Source organism: Narcine bancroftii, chromosome 2 (assembly GCF_036971445.1).
Source record: "Narcine bancroftii isolate sNarBan1 chromosome 2, sNarBan1.hap1, whole genome shotgun sequence".
Taxonomy (NCBI): domain Eukaryota; kingdom Metazoa; phylum Chordata; class Chondrichthyes; order Torpediniformes; family Narcinidae; genus Narcine; species Narcine bancroftii.
The window spans coordinates 356,510,843-356,531,929 of NC_091470.1; the positions used below are offsets into that span (position 1 = coordinate 356,510,843).

Sequence of the window (21,087 nt, forward strand, 5' to 3'; positions counted from 1 at the left end):
TGTGAATGTGATTCTTTTGTTAAAAGCCTCATACTGATCATTTACATAACTAAACCATGTCAAATCTGCTACGTTTCCAGAATATTGTTTTAGACACTGTTCTTTAACTCGTTTGATAACTGTAAATATGTATATCCATCTGCAAGAGACTACATGTAAAAGTTGAAAAAATGGTGAATTTGTGCATTTGTAGCAAGCACTACAGCAACGAGCAGAAGAATGATACACTTTGTGACTATAGTCAAGACTGCTTTTATTGCTCTCCCTGCCCTTGCATATTTAGGCCCAGCTTCCTGCCACTGGGGCCATTGTCGGAGGAAGTGACATCACCGGCATGCGGGCTGTTGGCCAGGAAGAAAGGCTATTAGCCTGCGCAGGCTTTGTGAGATCACTGTGTTGGTCTGCGATTTTGTGTACTGGGTCGCCTCTCAGGTAACGGGCCTCTACACAAACTCCCCCCAGAACCGGCAATCCAGGCACTGTCCTTATATTTTTGTGGCTGTGTTGTTGGGGGCTGCATGATAACCAGTTGGCTAGTGTCCAGGTGTGCTGCTTTGAGGCGGTCAATAGTAAATATCTCCTCTTTACTGTCAGTGTCCCACACGCATGTGGATCCGTTGTGCCTGGGCACTCAGTAAGGCCCCTTGTACGGTCGCTGCATAGGCGTGCGGTGTGCTCCCCGTCGCACAAAGACGTATCTGTTTGTCTTTAGATCTTTAGGTTGGCTGTGTAGCAAAGGCTGTGCCGGGGTTATAGTACCTAGTTGTTCCCTCATTTTTTCCATTGTCGCCGCTGGTGGTTCTTCTGGGTCCTTGGCAGCAGCCAAGAACTCTGCCTGGATGACTAAGGGCACACCATATACCATTTCTGCTGCTGAGGCGTTGGATGCCCTCTTTTGGTGCTGTGCAGATCTCCAGGAGTTTGTCCAACCAATGTGGTCCCTTGAGCTGAGCTGTCTTCAGGTGTCTATGGAACCGCTCCACCAACCCATTGGCCTGGGAGTGATATCCTGTGGTGTGGTAGTACTGATTTCCCAGAAGGTTAGCGAGTGCTGTCCAGAGCCCTGAGGTGAACTGCACAGCCCTATCCAAAATCATGTGTACTGGAACACCAAACCTTGCCACTCTCGTGTTGATCAAGCCTCTGGTGCAGGCCTCGGTTGATGTCTCTGCCAATGGGACTGCTTCTAGAGATCTCATGAAGCAATCAACCATCGTCAAAAGGTGTCTTGCCCCCCGGGAGACCGGTAGCCTTCCTGCAATGTCTATGTGGACATGGCTGAACATTTGTCGTGCTGGCTTGAAGGTTTGGGGTGGGGGGGTGCCTTGATGTGTGTCAAGGCCTGGCAGAGTATGCAGGCTTGGCCCATTGACTGACCTGCTTTTGGAGGCCACGCCAGACAAACCAGCTGGCTACTATCTTGACGGTGGTCCTGATGACTAGGTGCGCCAGATTATGGACTGCGTCAAAAACCTGCCATCTCCAGGCTCCCGGTATGATGGGACAAGGTTTGCCAGTGGATACATCGTAAAGGAGCGTCTGGGTACCAGGGACTTTGGTGATGTCCTCTAACCTGAGCTCAAAAACCGCCATCCTCTAAGCGGAATCTTGGGGCCTGCCTACTGTGCCTTGGCCAAGGCTGTGTAATATATCCCCTGAGACAGGGTCTGAATGGATTGGATCACCTGCTGTGACAGTCGTCAGCCACCACATTGATTTTCCTGGTGATATGTTCAATGTCCGTGGTGAACTCAGATGCCTCTGCTGCCTGGCCGACCACGGATCCAACACTTTATCAAAGGCGAAGGTTAATGGTTTGTGGTCTGTGAAAACCTTAAATTGCCTCCCCTCCAAAAAGTACCTGAAATGTCGGACAGCAAGGTACAGTGCCAAGAGTTTGTGGTCAAAAGTGTTGCATTTAAGTTCAGGTGGCCAGAGGTGCCTGCTAAAGAAATCCAGGGGCTATGACTACCCTTCAATTAACTGTTCAAGTACACCTCCAACCATTGTGAAGCGTCCACTGTGAGGGCGGTCGGGGCATCTGTCCTGGGGTGTACCAGAAGTGTGGTGTTAGTCAGTGCATCTTTTATCTTCTGGAACGCCTTCGATGCTTCCCTGTCCCAGGTGACTTCTTTTTTTCTTCCCCGCCATTAGTGCAAACAGGGGGCACATGATGCAGGCTGTTGTCGGTAGAAATTGATCATACCGACGAATTCCTGGAGGCTTTTCAACATGTGGGGTTTAGTGAAGCGCCGGATGGCCTCTACCTTTTCAGGCCGGCACGTCACCCGTACTTGTTAATTCTGTGGCCCATGAAGTCTATTGTCTCTAGCCCGAACTGACATTTGGCCAGATTGATTGTTAGGTGAGTGCACAATTGTCTTAGATGGGCCAGGTAATCCTTGCGATTGCAAGGCTACCAGGATGTCTTCCAGGTAAATAAACATTAACCTGAGGTTCCAGCCCACTGAGTCCCATCAATTCTGGAAGGTCTGAGCTGCGCTTTGAGCCTGAAAAGCATTCTTAGGAACTGAAACAGCCCCAAGGGGGTGATGATTGCAGTTTTAGGGATGTCATTGGGGTGGACTGGGATCTGATGATGGCCTTGGATGAGGTTGACCTTTGAGAATACAGGGGCGCAGGTTCGTGGTGAAATCCTGTATATGTAGCACAGGATACCTGTCTGGTGTGATGGCCTCATTGAGGTGGCGATAGTCTCCACATGGCCTCCACCCTCCTGCTGCCTTCAGTACTATGTGCAGGGGGAAGGCCCAGGGACTGTCGGAAAGCCCCAGCTCCTCCGTCTTTTTAAACTCCTCCTTCATAAGGTTTAGTTTCTCAGGAGGAAGGCAGAACGCCCTGGCATGGAGTCAGGGGGCTCCCTGTTAGGATGTGGTACGTACCCGTGATTGGGCTAGGCCGAGGTAAACTGTGGAACCACGATGGAAGGGAACTCAGCCAGGATGCATATTAATTCATTATTACACACCATGATGTAGTTGAGGTGGGGGGGCTGAAAACTTAGCTTCACACAGGGAAAAGGACTGGAAGGTCCTAGCATACAACAACTGCCGGCCTCTGAGGTCCACTACCAGACAGTGGGCCCAGAGGAAATCTGCTCCCAGGAGCAGCTGTGCCACTGCCACCAGTGTTAATGTCCACGTGAAGTGGTTGTTACCAAAGTGGAATGGAATGGTGCAGGTGCTGTAGGTCCTTATACTGCTATTGTTCGCTGCCCTCAGAGCTGGGCCCGGCTTCCCATTCCGGGTGTCGTAGGCTGAGGGTGGGGTGGGTGGTGGGGGTGGGGGGAGGACATTGACCTCGGCACCCGTATTAACCAGGAATCACCGACCCGAGAGGGAGCCCCAGACGTGAAGGAGACTTGTCTCATTGGCCAACTGCTGTAGCTATTAGTGATGGCTGAAATGCACAGGGGGCAACATCGGTGGGTCTCCATATCCCATCGCTGATGATTAAAAAATCTACGAGTTGATGGGAAAATGCACTTCTTTCCATCGATTGTTGAGGCCTTGTTGTTTGCTGCGTGCGGGACCTAGTGACCTGTTCAACCACAGTGCTGCTGTCCCTTTTCGCTTTCCAGAGCGTGTCCACTTAGGCTGCGACTCTCCTGGGATTGGTGAAATCCTTGTCACCAAGCAGCAGTCTGATCATTGGACAGCTGCTCTAGAAAAACCTGCTCGAAGAGCAAGGTTTGCACCCCTCAGCCAAAGCCAGCATATCTCTCATGAGGATGGATGGGGCCCCTATCCCCCAGGCTGTCCATGTGCAGCAATTGGGTGGCGCAATTGTGCAGTGAGAGCCCGAAAGTACAGGTTAAAAGCTCTGAGGGCATTGTACTTGCCCTGTTCTGGAGCCTGCCACAGGAAATCATCAATCCTTGCTACTGTGTCCTAGTCGAATGAACTTGCCATATAGTAGTACTTCATGGCGTCAGCAGAGATCTGTCAGAGCTGGAACTGGGTTTTGGCCTGTTCAAATCTCACCAGTGGCTGCAATGTCCAAAACATTGGCAGCTTCAAGGAAACTGCATGAAGCATTGACTGAACAGTCATTTTCAGGTCCAAATGCCTTTTGGACCAGTCAGATCACTAATGTAGCGAGCACTACAGCAGAAAGTAGAAGAACGATACACACTCGATGTGACTGTAGTCAGGAATGCTTTTATTGCTCTCCCTGCCCTTGCTTCTTGCCACTCAGCCCTGTTTTATCTCTATTGTCAGTGGAAATAACCTTACTGTCATCCTGGCTGCTGATTGGTCGCCGTTCCTGCCAATTTTTGCTGTTTCCCACCGTGTGGGCTGTTGTCAGGGAAGAAGATCATTAGCCCACGTGGGCCTTGTGAGATTACAGTGTTCATCTGCTATTTAGTGCATTGGGTCACCTGTGTAGCAGGCTGTAACATATTCTTGACCCTGGTGTGACAGATTATGTTGTGTTTGTATTGTGTATAGATATGTTTTTGGGAGATAAATTGGGGCAGGTTTTTTAGTGTCGGTCATATATAAACACTTAAAAATAAATTTTATTTAAAATACTGGAGCTCTGCTCATGTTATACTTATCAACCACAGAGCCTTTGCAAATGCTTTGGAGAATGCCCAAGAGACTTCACTAGTGGATTGTTGTTTACAAAAAGGCAACAGATGAAAGAACTTGTCAGAGCCACAGACTGTCTGAACTGGAACTTGCTGTTCGAAGAGGGTCGTGTGGTTTTCCAAGCAGAGAGAGTAAAACAGGCTTTCTGAGAGAGATAGACAGACAAAATTCAGTTCTGGAGTTTTACAGTCAGCAGCAGCAGCTGGGTCTGGAACAGGACAAGCTGGAAAGCTTGTGGAAAACCCCATTTGGAAGACGGGTTGTGAGTGCTTGGTTCAGCCTGGTCAAAGCCCATGCAAGAGGAGAGGACTGGCTGCCTAATGTTTCATTTGAAATAAGTGAAACAGAAAGGAACTCTGTGATGACTTGAAAGAAAGAGGTTATCATCTGGAGAACCCTGTGGGAGAAAGTTTCTTCGGCAAGACACTGAGTGGCTGATTAAAAAGGAATCAGTTGTGGGTGTCCAGCAAGCAACAAAGTGAAAACTGACAAGAACCTTCCTGAGCGGTAACCATTTACTTTATAAATGTTAAATTCTGTGCACAGTATACGTTAGTTAAGTCAATAGTGATAAGTTAAAGTGTGATTCTGTTTTCATGTTTAAAGATAATTAGAAGCAACATTTGTTTAAGTAACAATTTGTCTTGGTGGATATTTATTGCTGCTGGGTTTTGGGGTTCTCTGGGCTCGTAACACTGGTAAAAGCACAATGTTGGAGATACTCAACAGGTCAAACAGTGTACTTTATAGAGCAAAGATATGTCCAGTGTTTACTTCAACCATGGTGTCTGCAGACTTCTGTGTTTTACTTTATTCCTGTCTTGGCTTTGTTTCTACTGTTTAATCTTTCTAACAAAGTAACAATATCAAGTAGTTTTTTTTAAATTTTTTTATTTTTCACACCATGAACCACATTGACCAAGATACATACATTTTCCTTTTCAAATATATAGTGTCATTTTCTCCCCCCCCCCATCTCCTATCCCACCCTCCCTACCTCCCCCCCCCATTCATTTAAAGTACAAAATCTAAGATACATTAAACCAGTCAAACAATGTTGTCATTCAATAAAAATAAACAAGAAATTCCACTGAGTCAATTCTTTTCATTTCCTTCTCCTTTCATTAATTTAGGTGGTAAATGTCCCCAGTAGGTTTTCTCTATTGTGTTTCATGTATGGCTCCCATATTTGTTCAAATATTTCAATATTATTTCTTAAACTATATGTTATTTTTTCTAATGGATTACATTTATTCATTTCTATATACCATTGTTGTATTCTCAAATTATCTTCCAATTTTCAGGTTGACATAATACATTTTTTTGCTATGGCTAGAGCTATCTTAACAAATCTTTTTTGTGCACCATCCAAATCAATTCCAAATTCTTTGTTTTTTATGTTACTTAGGAGGAAGATCTCTGGGTTTTTTGGTATATTGTTTTCTGTAATTTTATTTAATATCTGGTTTAGATCTTCCCAAAATTTTTCTACTTTCTCACATGTCCAGATTGCATGAATTGTTGTTCCCATTTCTTTTTTACATCGAAAACATCTGTCAGATACTGTTGGGTCCCATTTATTTAACTTTTGAGGTGTAATGTATAGCCTGTGTATCCAGTTATATTGTATCATACGTAACCTCGTATTTATTGTATTTCTCATCATTCCAGAGCATAACTTATCCCATGTTTCCTTTTTTATCTTTATATTTAAATCTTGTTCCCATTTTTGTTTAGTTTTACCATTTGTTTCCTCATTCTCCTTTTCTTGCAGTTTAATATACATATTTGTAATAAATCTTTTGATTATCATTGTATCTGTAATCACATATTCAAAGCTACTTCCCTCTGGTATCCTCAGACTACTTCCTAATTTGTCCTTCAAGTAGGATCTCAATTGGTAATATGCCAACACTTTTTATCTTTCATTTGTTCAAAGGATAATAATCTATTTCCTGAAAAACAATTTTCTATTCTTTTGATCCCTTTTTTCTCCCATTCTCTAAAGGAAAAGTTATCTATTGTAAAAGGGAGTAACTGATTTTGCGTCATTATTAGTTTTGGTAATTGCTAATTTGTTTTATTCCTTTCTACATGAATCTTCTTCCAAATATTGAGCAGATGATGTAATACTGGAGAACTCCTACGTTGTACCAATTTTTCACCCCATTTATATATATGTTCAAGTATTTTTCCCCTATTTTATCTAGAACGCTTCCGCCAGCGTTGTCTCCGCTCCATCCTCAACATTCATTGGAGCGCTTTCATCCCTAATGTCGAAGTACTCGAGATGGCAGAGGTCGACAGCATCGAGTCCACGCTGCTGAAGATCCAGCTGCGCTGGGTGCGTCACGTCTCCAGAATGGAGGACCATCGCCTTCCCAAGATCGTGTTATATGGCGAGCATTCCACTGGCCACCATGACAGAGGTGCACCAAAGAAAAGGTACAAGGACTGCCTAAAGATATCTCTTGGTGCCTGCCACATTGACCACCGCCAGTGGGCTGATATCGCCTCAAACCGTGCATCTTGGCGCCTCACAGTTCGGCGGGCAGCAACCTCCTTTGAAGAAGACCGCAGAGCCCACCTCACTGACAAAAGGTAAAGGAGGAAAAACCCAACACCCAACCCTAACCAACCAATTTTCCCCTGCAACCGTGTCTGCCTGTCCCGCATCGGACTTGTCAGCCACAAACGAGCCTGCAGCTGACGTGGACTTTTACCCCCCTCCATAAATCTTCGTCCGCGAAGCCAAGCCAAAGATAAAGAAGAAAGATCTAGTTCTAATCTAGTCCAATCGGCTTTTCTCTTGTTTTGTAAAAATCTGATAGGTATCTTAATTGTGCGGCTGTATAATAATTTTTTAAGTTTGGCAGTTGTAAGCCTCCTTGTTTATACCATTCTGTTAATTTATCTAGTGCTATCCTCGGTTTCCCCCCTTTCCATAAAAATTTCCTTATTATTTTCTTTAACTCCTTGAAGAATTTCTCTGTCGAGTGTATTGGCAATGCCTGAAATAGGTATAATATCCTTGGGAAAATTTTCATTTTAATACAGTTTATCCTTCCTATTAGTGTTAATGGTAAATCTTTCCAATGCTCTAAATCGCCCTGTAATTTTTTCATTAGTGGATAATAATTGAGTTTATATAGATGGCCGAGATTTTTGTTTATTTGTATACCTCGGTATCTTATTGCTTGCATTTGCCATCTGAATGGTGATTCCTTCTTAAATTTTGAGAAATCCACATTATTCATTGGCATTGCTTCACTTTTATTTACGTTAATCTTGTAACCCGACACTTCTCCATATTCCTTCAATTTCTTATATAATTCTTTTATTGATAGTTCTTGTTCTGTTAAGTATACTATAACATCATCCGCAAATAAACTGATTTTATATTCCTTGTCTTTTATTTTTATCCCTTTTATATTATTTTCTGTTCTTATCAATTCTGCTAGTGGTTCTATAGCTTCTTTGGCTTGGCTTCGCGGACGAAGATTTATGGAGGGGGTAAATGTCCACGTCAGCTGCAGCCTCGTTTGTGGCTGACAAGTCCGATGCGGGACAGGCAGACACGGTTGCAGCGGTTGCAGGGGAAAATTGGTTGGTTAGGGTTGGGTGTTGGGTTTTTCCTCCTTTGCCTTTTGTCAGTGAGGTGGGCTCTGCGGTCTTCTTCAAAGGAGGTTGCTGCCCGCCAAACTGTGAGGCGCCAAGATGCACGGTTTGAGGCGATATCAGCCCACTGGCGGTGGTCAATGTGGCAGGCACCAAGAGATTTCTTTAGGCAGTCCTTGTACCTTTTCTTTGGTGCACCTCTGTCATGGTGGCCAGTGGAGAGCTCGCCATATAACACGATCTTGGGAAGGCGATGGTCCTCCATTCTGGAGACGTGACTCACCCAGCGCAGCTGGATCTTCAGCAGTGTGGACTCGATGCTGTCGACCTCTGCCATCTCGAGTACTTAGACGTTAGGGATGAAAGCGCTCCAATGAATGTTGAGGATGGAGCGAAGACAACGCTGGTGGAAGCGTTATAGGAGCCGTAGGTGATGCCGGTAGAGGACCCATGATTCGGAGCCGAACAGGAGTGTGGGTATGACAACGGCTCTGTATACGCTTTGTGAGGTTTTTCAGTTGGTTGTTTTTCCAGACTCTTTTGTGTAGTCTTCCAAAGGCGCTATTTGCCTTGGCGAGTCTGTTGTCTATCTCGTTGTCGATCCTTGTATCTGATGAAATGGTGCAGCCGAGATAGGTAAACTGGTTGACCATTTTGAGTTTTGTGTGCCCGACGGAGATGTGGGGGGGCTGGTAGTCATGGTGGGGAGCTGGCTGATGGAGGACCTCAGTTTTCTTCAGGCCGACTTCCAGGCCAAACATTTTGGCAGTTTCCGCAAAACAGGACGTCAAGCGCTGAAGAGCTGGCTCTGAATGGGCAACTAAAGCGGCATCGTCTGCAAAGAGTAGTTCACGGACAAGTTTCTCTTGTGTCTTGGTGTGAGCTTGCAGGCGCCTCAGATTGAAGAGACTGCCATCCGTGCGGTACCGGATGTAAACAGCGTCTTCATTGTTGAGGTCTTTCATGGTTTGGTTCAGCATCATGCTGAAGAATATTGAAAAGAGGGTTGGTGCGAGAACACAGCCTTGCTTCACGCCTTTGTTAATGGAGAAGGGTTCAGAGAGCTCATTGCTGTATCTGACCCGACCTTGTTGGTTTTCGTGCAGTTGGATAACCATGTTGAGGAACTTTGGGGGGCTTCCAATGCGCTCTAGTATTTGCCAAAGCCCTTTCCTGCTCACGGTGTCGAAGGCTTTGGTGAGGTCAACAAAGGTGATGTAGAGTCCTTTGTTTTGTTCTCTGCACTTTTCTTGGAGCTGTCTGAGGGCAAAGACCATGTCAGTAGTTCCTCTGTTTGCCCGAAAGCCGCACTGTGATTCTGGGAGAATATTCTATAGCTAACGCGAACAATAAGGGTGATAGTGGGCATCCCTGCCTTGTTGATCTGCTTAAGTTAAATTGCTTTGATATATATCCATTTACTGTCACTTTCGCCAATGGCCCCTTATATAATGCTTTAATCCAATTAATATACTTCTCTGGAAAACTGAATTTTTGCAATACTTTGAATAAATAATTCCATTCTACTCTGTCAAAGGCCTTCTCTGCGTCTAAAGCAACTGCTACTGTTGACGCTTTACTCCCTTCTACTGCATGAATTAAGTTAATAAATTTACAAATATTGTCTTATGCGTCTTTTTTTAATAAATCCAGTTTGGTCTCGATTTACCATTTTAGGTACATAATCTGCTAATCTGTTTGCTAATAGTTTAGCTATTATCTTATAATCTGTGTTAAGTAATGATATTGGTCTATATGACGCTGGTGCGAGTGGATCTTTCCCTTGCTTTCCCTTACTGTAATTATTGCTGTTTTACATGAATCTGGTAAGCTTTGTGTTTTATCAATCTGGTTGATTACTTCCAGGAGGGGAGGAATTAACCAACCAATTTTCCCCTGCAACCGCTGCAACCGTGTCTGCCTGTCCCGCATCGGACTTGTCAGCCACAAACGAGCCTGCAGCTGACGTGGACTTTTTACCCCCTCCATAAATCTTCGTCCGTGAAGCCAAGCCAAAGAAAGAAATGTTTTATAGAATTCTATTGGGAATCCATCCTCTCTTGGTTTTTTATTATTTGGTAGTATTTTTTATTATCTTATTATCTCTTGTATTTCTACTATTTCAAATGGTTCTGCTAATTTATTTTGTTCCTCTATTTGTAATTTTGGTAGTTCAATTTTAGTTAAAAATTCATCTGTTTTGCCTTCTTTCCCTTCGTTTTCAGTTTGGTATAATTGTTCATAGAATTCTCTAAAGTTTTCATTGATCTCCATTGGATTATATGTGATTTGTTTGTCTTTTTTCCTTGATGCCAATACTATTTTCTTAGCTTGTTCTGTCTTAAGCTGCCATGCTAGAATTTTGTGCGTTTTTTCCCCTAGTTCATAATATTTCTGTTTTGTCTTCATCATGTTCTTCTCCACCTTATATGTTTGTAGTGTTTCATATTTTATTTTTTTATCTGCCAATTCTCTTCTTTTAGTTGTATCTTCCTTCATTGCTAATTCTTTTTCTATATTTACTATTTCCCTTTCCAACTGCTCCGTTTCCTGATTATAGTCCTTCTTCATCTTGGTTACATAACTTATTATTTGCCCTCTAATGAACGCTTTCATTGCATCCCATAGTATAAACTTATCTTTCACTGATTCCGTATTTATTTCAAAGTACATTTTAATTTGTCTTTCAATGAATTCTCTAAAATCCTGCCTTTTAAGTAGCATGGAGTTTAATCTCCAGCTATACATTCTTGGAGGGATGTCCTCTAACTCTATTGTCAATATCAAGGGTGAATGGTCCGATAATATTCTAGCTTTATATTCTGTTTTTCTTACTCTATCTTGCATACGACGAGCTGATAACAGAAATAGGTGTATTCTTGAGTATGTTTTATGTCTACCCGAATAATATGAATATTCCTTTTCCTTTGGGTGTTGTTTCCTCCATATATCCAAAAGTTGCATTTCTTGCATCGACTTAATTATAAATTTGGTTACTTTGTTCTTTCTGTTAATTTTTTTCCCAGTTTTATCCATATTTGAATCCAAATTAAGGTTGAAATCCCCTCCTATTAATATGTTCCCTTGCGTATCTGCTATCTTCAAAAAAATATCTTGCATAAACTTTTGATCTCCTTCGTTAGGTGAATATACATTGAGTAGATTCCAAAACTCCGAATATATCTGACATTTTATAATTAGATATCTCCCTGCTGGATCTATTATTTCCTCTTCTATTTTAATTGGTACATTTTTACTGATTAATATAGCTACTCCTCTTGCTTTTGAATTATACGAAGCTTCTGTTACATGTCATACCCAATCTCTCTTTAATTTCTTGTGCTTCAATTCAGTTAAATGTGTTTCTTGCACAAATGCTATATCAATTTTTTCTTTTTACAGTAAATTTAGCAGTTTCTTCCTTTTAATTTGGTTATGTATTCCGTTAATATTTAAAGTCATATAGTTCAACGTAGCCATTTCATACTTTGTTTATCTTCCCTTTCCGTTTCTCCATCATCACCTTTCCCTCTTATCCATTTCTGCTTTCTTGTTTTGAACACTTTATAAGACAAAATTTCTAAAACATCAAACATTTTCCTTGTTCTCCTATTTAAAACTTCTTTAACCCCATTCTCCCCTCCCCCTCCTGAGTTGCCCTTTATCCCTTGTCGGGCAACCACGTCTCCCCTCTCCATTTGGATTTGCGAATTCGCTCGCAAACGTCAACTGATTTTGCAGTGACCGTAACTCCTCCCCACCCAGCCCCCCCCGGAAAAGATTTCAATTTTCATATATAACAAAGGTCACTCTTTTAATTCCCTCCTTATTCCCTCTATTCCCTTTCATTCCCTTATTAATTCTTATCTATACTCTATATATTTTCCTCTAAATACGGATACATTCATGTATACACATATATACATACACATCTATCTATATATATATAGATATATATACACATACATATAGTTCGTGGTCATTTTTACTCTCATTACGTCTTCATCTCTGCTTGTTTTGTAGTTGTTCTGCAAAATTTCGTGCTTCCTCTGGATCCGAGAATAGTCTGTTTTGTTCCCCCGGAAAAACTATTTTAAGTACCGCTGGGTACTTTAACATAAATTTATATCCTTTTTTCCATAAGATCGTTTTTGCAGTATTGAACTCCTTCCTCTTCTTCAGGAGTTCAAAACTTATGTCTGGATAGAAAAAAATTTTTTGACCTTTGTATTCCAGTGGCTTTTTGTCTTCTCTTATTTTCTTCATTGCTTTCTCCAATATATTTTCTCTTGTTGTATATCTTAAGAATTTTACTAAAATGGATCTTGGTTTTTGCTGCGGTTGTGGTTTCAGGGCTAATGTTCTATGTGCCCTCTCTATTTCCATTTCTTCCTGTAATTCTGGTCTTCCTAGGACCCTGGGGATCCAATCTTTTATAAATTCTCTCATATTCTTGCCTTCTTCATCTTCCTTAAGGCCCACTATCTTATTATTTCTTCTATTATAGTTTTCCATTATATCTATCTTCTGAGCTAACAGCTCATGTGCCTCTAACTTTTTTTATTAGATTCTTCTAATTTCTCTTTTAAGTCCTCTACTTCCATTTCTACAATTATTTCTCGTTCTTCCACATTATCCACTCTTTTTCCTATCTCTGATATGACCATTTCTATTTTATTCATTTTTTCTTCTGCACTCTTAATTCTTCTTTTTATCTCATTAAATTCTTGTAATTGCCATTCTTTCACTGATTCCATATATTCTTTAAAAAAAGATATAACCATTGTCTTGCCTTTCTCTTCTTCTTCCATTTCTTTCAGTTCTTCTTCTTCTTCCTTTGGTTGACCATCTGTTGTTTCCTTGTTTTCTTTTTACCCTCTTCTTTCTTGTTGTCGTTATTGTCTCTGTTCTGCACCTGTTGCTGTGTTGCAGGTGTCTCTCTCGGCTGTGGAGATCGACTCCGCAGCTGTTCCCCCCTCCTGTCAGTGTGTTTTTACTCGGCTCCTCGAGCCATTTTTGTAGTCCCGAGCTCGGGACTTCCACTGACCTGAGGGAGTGGGCTTCTCTCTCCGCGGCGGGCCTCCTCGGACAGGTAAGGCCTTCACCTTCTTCTTCCGACGTTCTTTCTTCTTCTCTTCTTCCCGTTGTTTTCGACTTTTCTCTCTTCGCTGCCATTTTCTTCTCATCTTTATTTTTACTTTGTTTTAATTTTTACTCTTGTACCTCAGTCCTTGAATATGGAATAATCTGCTGAATCAAAGCAGCTGCCAAGGATATCCCTCAGACCAGCAATGTGAACCTCTTAACGTTGAGTCCTCAACTTCTGCTTGTAAGCAGAAGGAAGAAGTACAGGCTTGTACCTTTGTGTTTTGTGCGTTTTTTTTTAACTTGTCCGGAGAGGGCTGGAATTCCCTGACCGGCCACTACTCCATCACGTGACTCTTTCACAGGATCAAGTAGTTGTGTAATAAAAACTTAAATTGCTGCAAATACAAAACATGGACAACTTTTAGGAACAAAACTAACTGCCAATTCTATATCTGATTATTTAGTCTTGAACTCTCCCTACCAACAAGGTTAAATTGACTGTTCAGTAGTGGACTGTAAACAATTACTTGAAGGGAAATTAATTTCAGAGTTCAGATTTATAGTGAAAGTACATGCACGGCATCTTGCACAAGCCTGAGATTCTTTTTCCTGCAGGCCAGGCAGAATTTCTACTTAAATGTAGTGCAAAAACCTGTACTTAGTAAAAGTTACATATACAAAAGAGAGAAATTTAAACAAAAGTAGTGCAAACAAACTGCAATGCAGAAAATAAATATGTAATAATAAATAATGTGCAAAGAGTCTTTAAATGAGTCTCCGATTTGGTTTGTTGTTTAGGAATCTGTTGGTGGGGGGTAGCAACTGTTCCCGATTTTGAAGGTACAGAGTCTTGTGGCACTTGTAAATATTTCCTAATGGCAGAGCGCGTACTGGGTGGTGTGGATCCTTGATGATTGCTGCTGCTCTCCACCTACTATTTTCCATGTAGATTTTCTTGATGGTGGAAGACTTTGGCCTGCGATGTACTGGGCTATGTCCACTATGTTTTTTCAGGGCTCTCCAGTCGGAGGTATTGGTGCCCCCATATGTGTCAGCGCAGATTTTATTACACATGTGTAGAAGTTTCCCAAAATTTTCGAGGTCATACCAGATATCTGCAAACTCCTGAGGAAGAAATGGCACTAGATTCCTTTTTTCATGATGAAATTTGTGTGTTGGGTCCAGGAAAGGTCACCAAGATGGTGACTCTTAGGAATTTAAATTTGCTCACCCTCTCTCCCTCTGATTCCCTCAATGATCACTCTGCCATGCTCTTCTGGTTTTCCCCTCCTAAACTTCACAATAATCTCCATAGTTTTGGGGACATTGAGTGTGAGATTGTTGCTCGTACATCATTCAGTCATGTTTTCAATCTCCCTCCTGTGTGCTGACTCATCACCCACTTTTATACTGTGGCATCTGCAAATTAGTAGATGGTGTTATTATCACACCAAGCCATACATCATAGTTGTATAGCGAGGGCTAAGAACACACCCCGTTGGTGCTTCGCTGTTGGAGATTGTGGACGAAATGTTTTTGCCAATCCTCACTGATTGTGGACTGGAGGTAAGAAAATTTGGAGATGGGGAAATCAGGGAGACGTTTAAGGAGTATTCAGAGTCGACTCTCTCAAACTTGGGTATCGTTTTATGTTGGGGAGCATAGAAGAATAGGCAAGATTGGGAAACTTATGATAGACATTAAAACCCCATTTCCACTGGCATCCAGTCCCAGGAATTAACTGGAAATTTACTAGGACAGGGTCCAGTGGAAAAGGAACATTTTCCGAAAGCTGGCGTCAAATGACCTCATTTCACACTGGGGATTCATACCCCTCTTCATATCCCCAGCTTTCGCTGATGTCAGGGTGCTGATAAAACCAGTGGAAGAGGGACAGCAGAACGTCACCCGTTTCCATTTGGATGGAGAACACACTGATCCCCAGGGATGAGCGTATTCAGTGGAAAAGCAATTAGTGTCCCAGTTAAGGGTGACCCAGTGGAAACGGCTCAAATTCTGACTATCCCTGGACATGGCACAGCCAATTAACTGGGATGCCAGTGGAAAAGGGGTTTAAGATTCTGTGTTGTCCAAGGAAACATTGAAAGTAAACATTAAGGCAGAAAAGTGCTGAAAAGATTTGGATGACAAAAAGAGAGGAAAATCCTGAAATGTCATGCCTCTATGTAAATTAAAAGATGGTAACAAGGAAGGACTAGATCTTTTTGTAGACCTGAAAGATAAATCTTAATATCCTTAGAGGCAGAAGATGCAAATGTAGATCTAAATGAATGGTTGACTCTTTTATCCCCTCTGAAAGGAAACCGTATAGAAAATTGCAATTAGAGGAGGAGCATTACTAATTAAAAAAAAAAGACTGATCTATAGATTGACATATATAAAAAAATAGAGATATAGAAGCATAAGAGGACGCTGATTGTATTTGTGTGGATGAGAAGTGGGATCTTGGTAAAGGTGTTCCATGAGAAAGCTTTGAATTTTGAAACGCATGCCCTCACTGAGAGCTAAATACTTCTTGGTGAGGATTGATGTGTAGTCTGAATTGCTATCTTCTGTGATAATGTACATTTCTATAATTTTTGTTCAAACACTTTAATATAATGTTGAGCTGCTTTTATATAATGCAAATTGAATGACAAAATAGCAACATTTGGTAACTAAATGTTCTACAATTTAAAAAAACCATTTTTTAAACCCAGTCCTAAAGAATAAAGATGTGGATTTGTGTGGTAAAGGAGTAATATTGAAATACTATTGTTTAATATATTCTAATGTTTAAAGTGTTCAGTTTTTGGATAGGTGAAAATTAAGAATAAACTACAGGTGTTAAAAATGTGAAATTAAAAATCCAAAATGCTGGAAATGCTCTAGAAATGCTGGTCACACCATATTTGTGGGAATAGAAATAAAGCTATCATTTCAGGTCGAAGACCCTTTGACAGAACTGAAATGTTAGCTCTCTTTCCCTTCCTCCAGGCCTGTGGAATATTTCCATCACTTTCTCTTTGTAAATTAGGGTTTGTATTGCAGGAAAGCTGTGGTCCACAGCCATGATCCAACACCATTTTGTCTGACAGAATTGTGGGCCCATTTGAATTTTATTAATTGTACCCTGATGAAGTGTCATTTGATGTGTTACAAATAAACTTGGATTTTTATAATGTTAAAGGTGTATTATAATGCACAACAGAATATAAGAGGTGAAAAGCAATGGTTCATACATAATATATAGAGAGAGATTTCAAATGCTTCCTGTGATTGTTAAGAGAGAAGATGACATCTTAAAACATAACCATTCTGGAATTGTAATCTTCTTTCCCAGTTTTGAAAGCCATCCCTGGGAGAAGCATGCATAAGTGGCAATAACCAAACCATATTAAAAGGTCTCTGGTCCAGATATCCTTGAAAATATACTCCAGAAGACAGAGGAACCCCACTGTAGAAGTCAGGAAATGATTTTGTGAATATTCCTTGCAGAATAGACCACGGTATACTTTATTACATGCCTGCCATTTGCGTCTTAAGAAAAGTTGCTGGGATTGAATGGAAAAAAAGACAGTGCAATTTGGAGTCTATCAGTTTTAATTGGAGCAGGGAGATTGGCTTTTCCTTTTGTCTTATCGTACATGGAATTTACCTTTCCATGACACTTGATGCTATCACTTGTTATTTTGAGGTTAATTTATTTATTTTGTCTCATTTTAGAATAAAGAAAAAGTTACAGCCTACAATAGAACACCTAAAATAGACCGCAGCGAGTTGGAAAAAGAAGTGAAAGAGAAAACTTCTATGAAACGTAAACTTCCTTTCACTGTCAGTCCATCGAGGAGTGAGCAAAGAGAATCCGACACAGGTAAATCAGATATGTTGTGTAGACATGTAACAATTAAACTTGTGCATCATTATCTTTATTTACAGTAGAAAAAAGTAAGATGCTTGTACAGTAAATCAGAAGATGCTTTTAAAGAATAATATGGTATACAAACAATGAAAGAAGAATTTAATCTGTTAAATAATTTCTCTTTACATCTTTTCTATGATTTAAAAAAAATCAGGAGTTCCTTTTAAGATCCACCATTTAGCTTTATTACCTTCTCTGCAGATCAAGTGTATGAAGCCAAGCATTAGAAAGAATGCTGCAGTTTTTTCTGATGGTTTAAATGATTTACCCACCAAAAAAAAATTCCAAATTCTTAACAATATAGCAAGTAAATTCCTTGCGAAAAGGAGAGATTGCAATTGAAAGCAGTTTGTAGAAAGATGAAATTGCCAATACATTTTATTGTGGTTTTGGTACATTGCAGCAGCAAATTATACTTGCATGCAACATTTACAATTCTATGCAGCTAAATTTCAAGTTTATTTTTATTGTTACATGTTGAGGTACAGTGAAAAGGTTTCCAGATCTGTGTGTCCTCTATAAAACTCTAAAGCTCTTATAAAACTAGTGAGACCACACTTACGGTATTGTGTTCAATTTTGGATGTGGAAGCTTTGGAGAGGGTGCAGAGAGGTTTACTAGGATGCTGCCTGGATTGGAGATTGTATCTCATGAAGAAAGATTAAAACAAGCAACGGAGGATGAGAAGAGACACAAAAGAGGTGTATAAGATTATGAGCGGTATAGATTGTGAAGACCATCGCCTTCCCAAGATCGTGTTATATGGCGAGCTCTCCACTGGCCACCATGACAGAGGTGCACCAAAGAAAAGGTACAAGGACTGCCTAAAGAAATCTCTTGGTGCCTGCCACATTGACCACCGCCAGTGGGCTGATATCGCCTCAAACCGTGCATCTTGGCGCCCCACAGTTCAGCGGGCAGCAACCTCCTTTGAAGAAGACCGCAGAGCCCACATCACTGTCAAAAGACAAAGGAGGAAAAACCCAACCCCAACCAACCAATTTTCCCTTGCAGCCGCTGCAACCGTGTCTGCCTGTCCCGCATCGGACTTGTCAGCCACAAACGAGCCTGCAGCTGACGTGGACCTTTACCCCCTCCATAAATCTTCGTCCGCGAAGCCAAGCCAAAGACAGCCAGCACCTTTTCTGAAGGTTGCAATGGCCAATACCAAGAATATCTGTTTGAGATGGATGGAGGAAAGTGTAGGGAAGTCACCAGAAGTAGTTTTTTTTAAAACACAGAGGAGTCATGCATGAAATGCACGGCCAGATGTGATGATAGAGGCTGATACAATGGGAACATTTAAAAGACTCTTAGGCACTTGCATACAAGATAAATGGAGGGTTAGAGACTGTGAAGGAATGAAGGGTTAGGTTTATATAGGCAGCACAACATTGTGGGCCAAAGGGCCTGTACGTGCTGAACTGTTCTAGAGTAATGGCAGTATTGTTTTATGAGTGGGAGGTTCATTCAGTAGTCGGACGGAAGAGTGAAAGAAACAATGTTTGAGTCTGACGTGTGACTTCAAATTCTTGAATTTTCTTCCTGATTGGAAGAGAGAGAAGAGAGTGTGGCTGGGATGGTTCAAGTATTTTAGCATGTTAGACCATGAGTTGATAAGATATAGGAGCAGTAGTAGGCCATTCGGCCCATTGAGTCTGCTCAGCCGTTCAATCATGAGCTGATCCATTCTCCCACTCGGCCCCACTTCACTGCCTTTTCCCCTTAACCTTTGATACCCCATCTATTCAGATACCTATAATTCTCTGCCTTAAATACACCCAATGACCTGGCTTCCACAGCCACCTCTGGTAGCAAATTCCAGAGGTTCACCATCTCTGGCAACTCTTGTCCTTGACCCTCCTGTCATGGGAAACAACATTGTCACATCTATTCTGTCCAGGATTTCCAACCTTCAAAATGCTTTTAGGAAGTCCCTCCCTCAATCTTCTGAACTCAAAGGAATACAGCCCAAGAGCCTTCAAATGTTGCTTTTATACTAATCTCTTCATTCCAGAGATCATTCTTGTGAATTTTCTCTGAATCCTCTCCAATGCCAGCACATCCTTTCTTAAATAAGGAGCCTAAAGCTGTACCCCCTGCTTCAAGTGAGGCCTTACTAGTGCCTTATAAAGTCTTAAAATCACATCCCTGCTCTTGTGTATCCTATTCTTCTAGATATGAATTCCAATATAGCAATTGCCTTCTTCACCACCGACTCAACCAAAAGTCCTTCAGCACTTTTGAATTTTTTTTCCCATCCAAATAATAATGTGCTCTTTTATTCCTTCTAACAAAGTGCATGATCATGCACTTTCCAACATTGTATTTCATCTGCCAATTCTTTGCCCCTTCTCCTCATCTAAGTCTCTGCAGTCTTTCCATTTCTTCATCACGACCTTTGTATCATCTCCAAATTTAGCCACAAATCCATTTATTCCGGAATCCAAATCATTAACATACAACACAAAAATAAGTGGCCCCAACACTGAACCCTGCAGAACACCCTGGTGACTGATAGCCAACCAGAATAGGATCCCTTTATTCTCATTTTCTGTTTGCTGCTTACCAGTCAATGTTTTACCCATGCTAGTATCTTTCCTGCAGTCTCATGTGTGGCACTTTGTGAAAGGCCTTTTGTAAGTTCTTTGTCTAACCTGCTTATGGTTTCCCCAAAAAATTGCAGTTAGGTTTGTCATGGAAGATTTTCCCTTAAGGAAACTGTTGACTTTGGCTACCTGGACATGCACCTCCAGGTACTCCATAACCGCATCCTCGACTATCAATTCCAATAACTTCCCACCCACCATTGTTAGACTAATAGGTCTATAGTTGCCTTTCTACTCCCTTTTTGAATAATGGAGTGACCTTTGCAATTTTCCAGTCCTCCAGAGCCATGCCATAATCTGTTTACTCGTGGAAGATCATTACTAATGCCTCTACAATCTCCATAGAATGCACCCTCGGGGTTTTGAAAGAAGTAGCTATCTGGTCTCTGAGACTTATCTACCCTTAGATTTTTCAGTTTCCCAAGCACCTTCTCTCTGGGATCATGACTTGCACTCACCTCTCTTCCTTGACAGCCTTGAAAGTCACTGATATGTTCCACAGTGAAGATTGATGCAAAATACTCATTGGCTGCTTTACTGAGGCATTGGAGGGTGTAGATGGAGTTAATGAGGGGAGGAAGAGAGGTTTGTTTGATGGTCTGAATTGTGTTCACAATTTTTTGAAAACTTTGAAATTTCATGCAGCACTCTCAATGTTTGATCTGTAGAAGTTGTTGTTGGATAGGTAGAAGGTAGAGGCACAGGTACACCGACCAACTTGGTTGCATGTCCAATATATAAATGTGCTAGAGAAACTCAGCAGGCCATGTAGCATCCATGAAAAGTGAACAGTAAGTTCCGTTTCTTGAGGAAGGGCTCAGGCCTGAAACGACGGTTATATATCTTTACCTCCAATGTGCGCTGCAAGACCAGCTGAGTTCCTCCAGCATTTTTGTGTTTTGAACAGTGTTTCTGGCCTGGGCACTTCATCAAAGTATCAGCAAATATTGGCAAGTGCCTGAATAAAAAGGTGGAAGGAAGGGGGAGAGAAAGAGAAAGAGAGGAAGGGGCAGGGAGAGGAGCACAGGCTTTTACATTCATGTTGGCAGAGGAACTGGGCAGGGAAATAAAATACCTTTCTCTGTCCTATTTCCATGCTAACAAGTCTGCCATGTCCTCATGAACTGCCAAACTGAGACCACCTGCAAACTGGAGGAACAACAGATGGCATTAACCAACATTTCTGATTTCCATTTGGAACTCCCACTCTTTCTTTCCCTCTCTCTGTCTCCTT

The 21,087-nt window shown here is 41.6% G+C and overlaps 1 protein-coding gene across 13 annotated transcripts in view; it reads left to right on the forward strand.

Moving 5' to 3' along the window:
- ankrd12 (ankyrin repeat domain 12) overlaps window positions 1-21,087 on the forward strand; it is a 266,417-nt gene that overhangs the window by 158,160 nt on the left and 87,170 nt on the right. For all 13 annotated transcript variants that reach the window (XM_069922378.1, XM_069922369.1, XM_069922380.1 and 10 more), the window contains one exon: window positions 17,049-17,196. In XM_069922378.1, coding sequence (XP_069778479.1) covers window positions 17,049-17,196 — 148 coding nt within the window. The remainder of the gene's footprint in view (window positions 1-17,048; window positions 17,197-21,087) is intronic.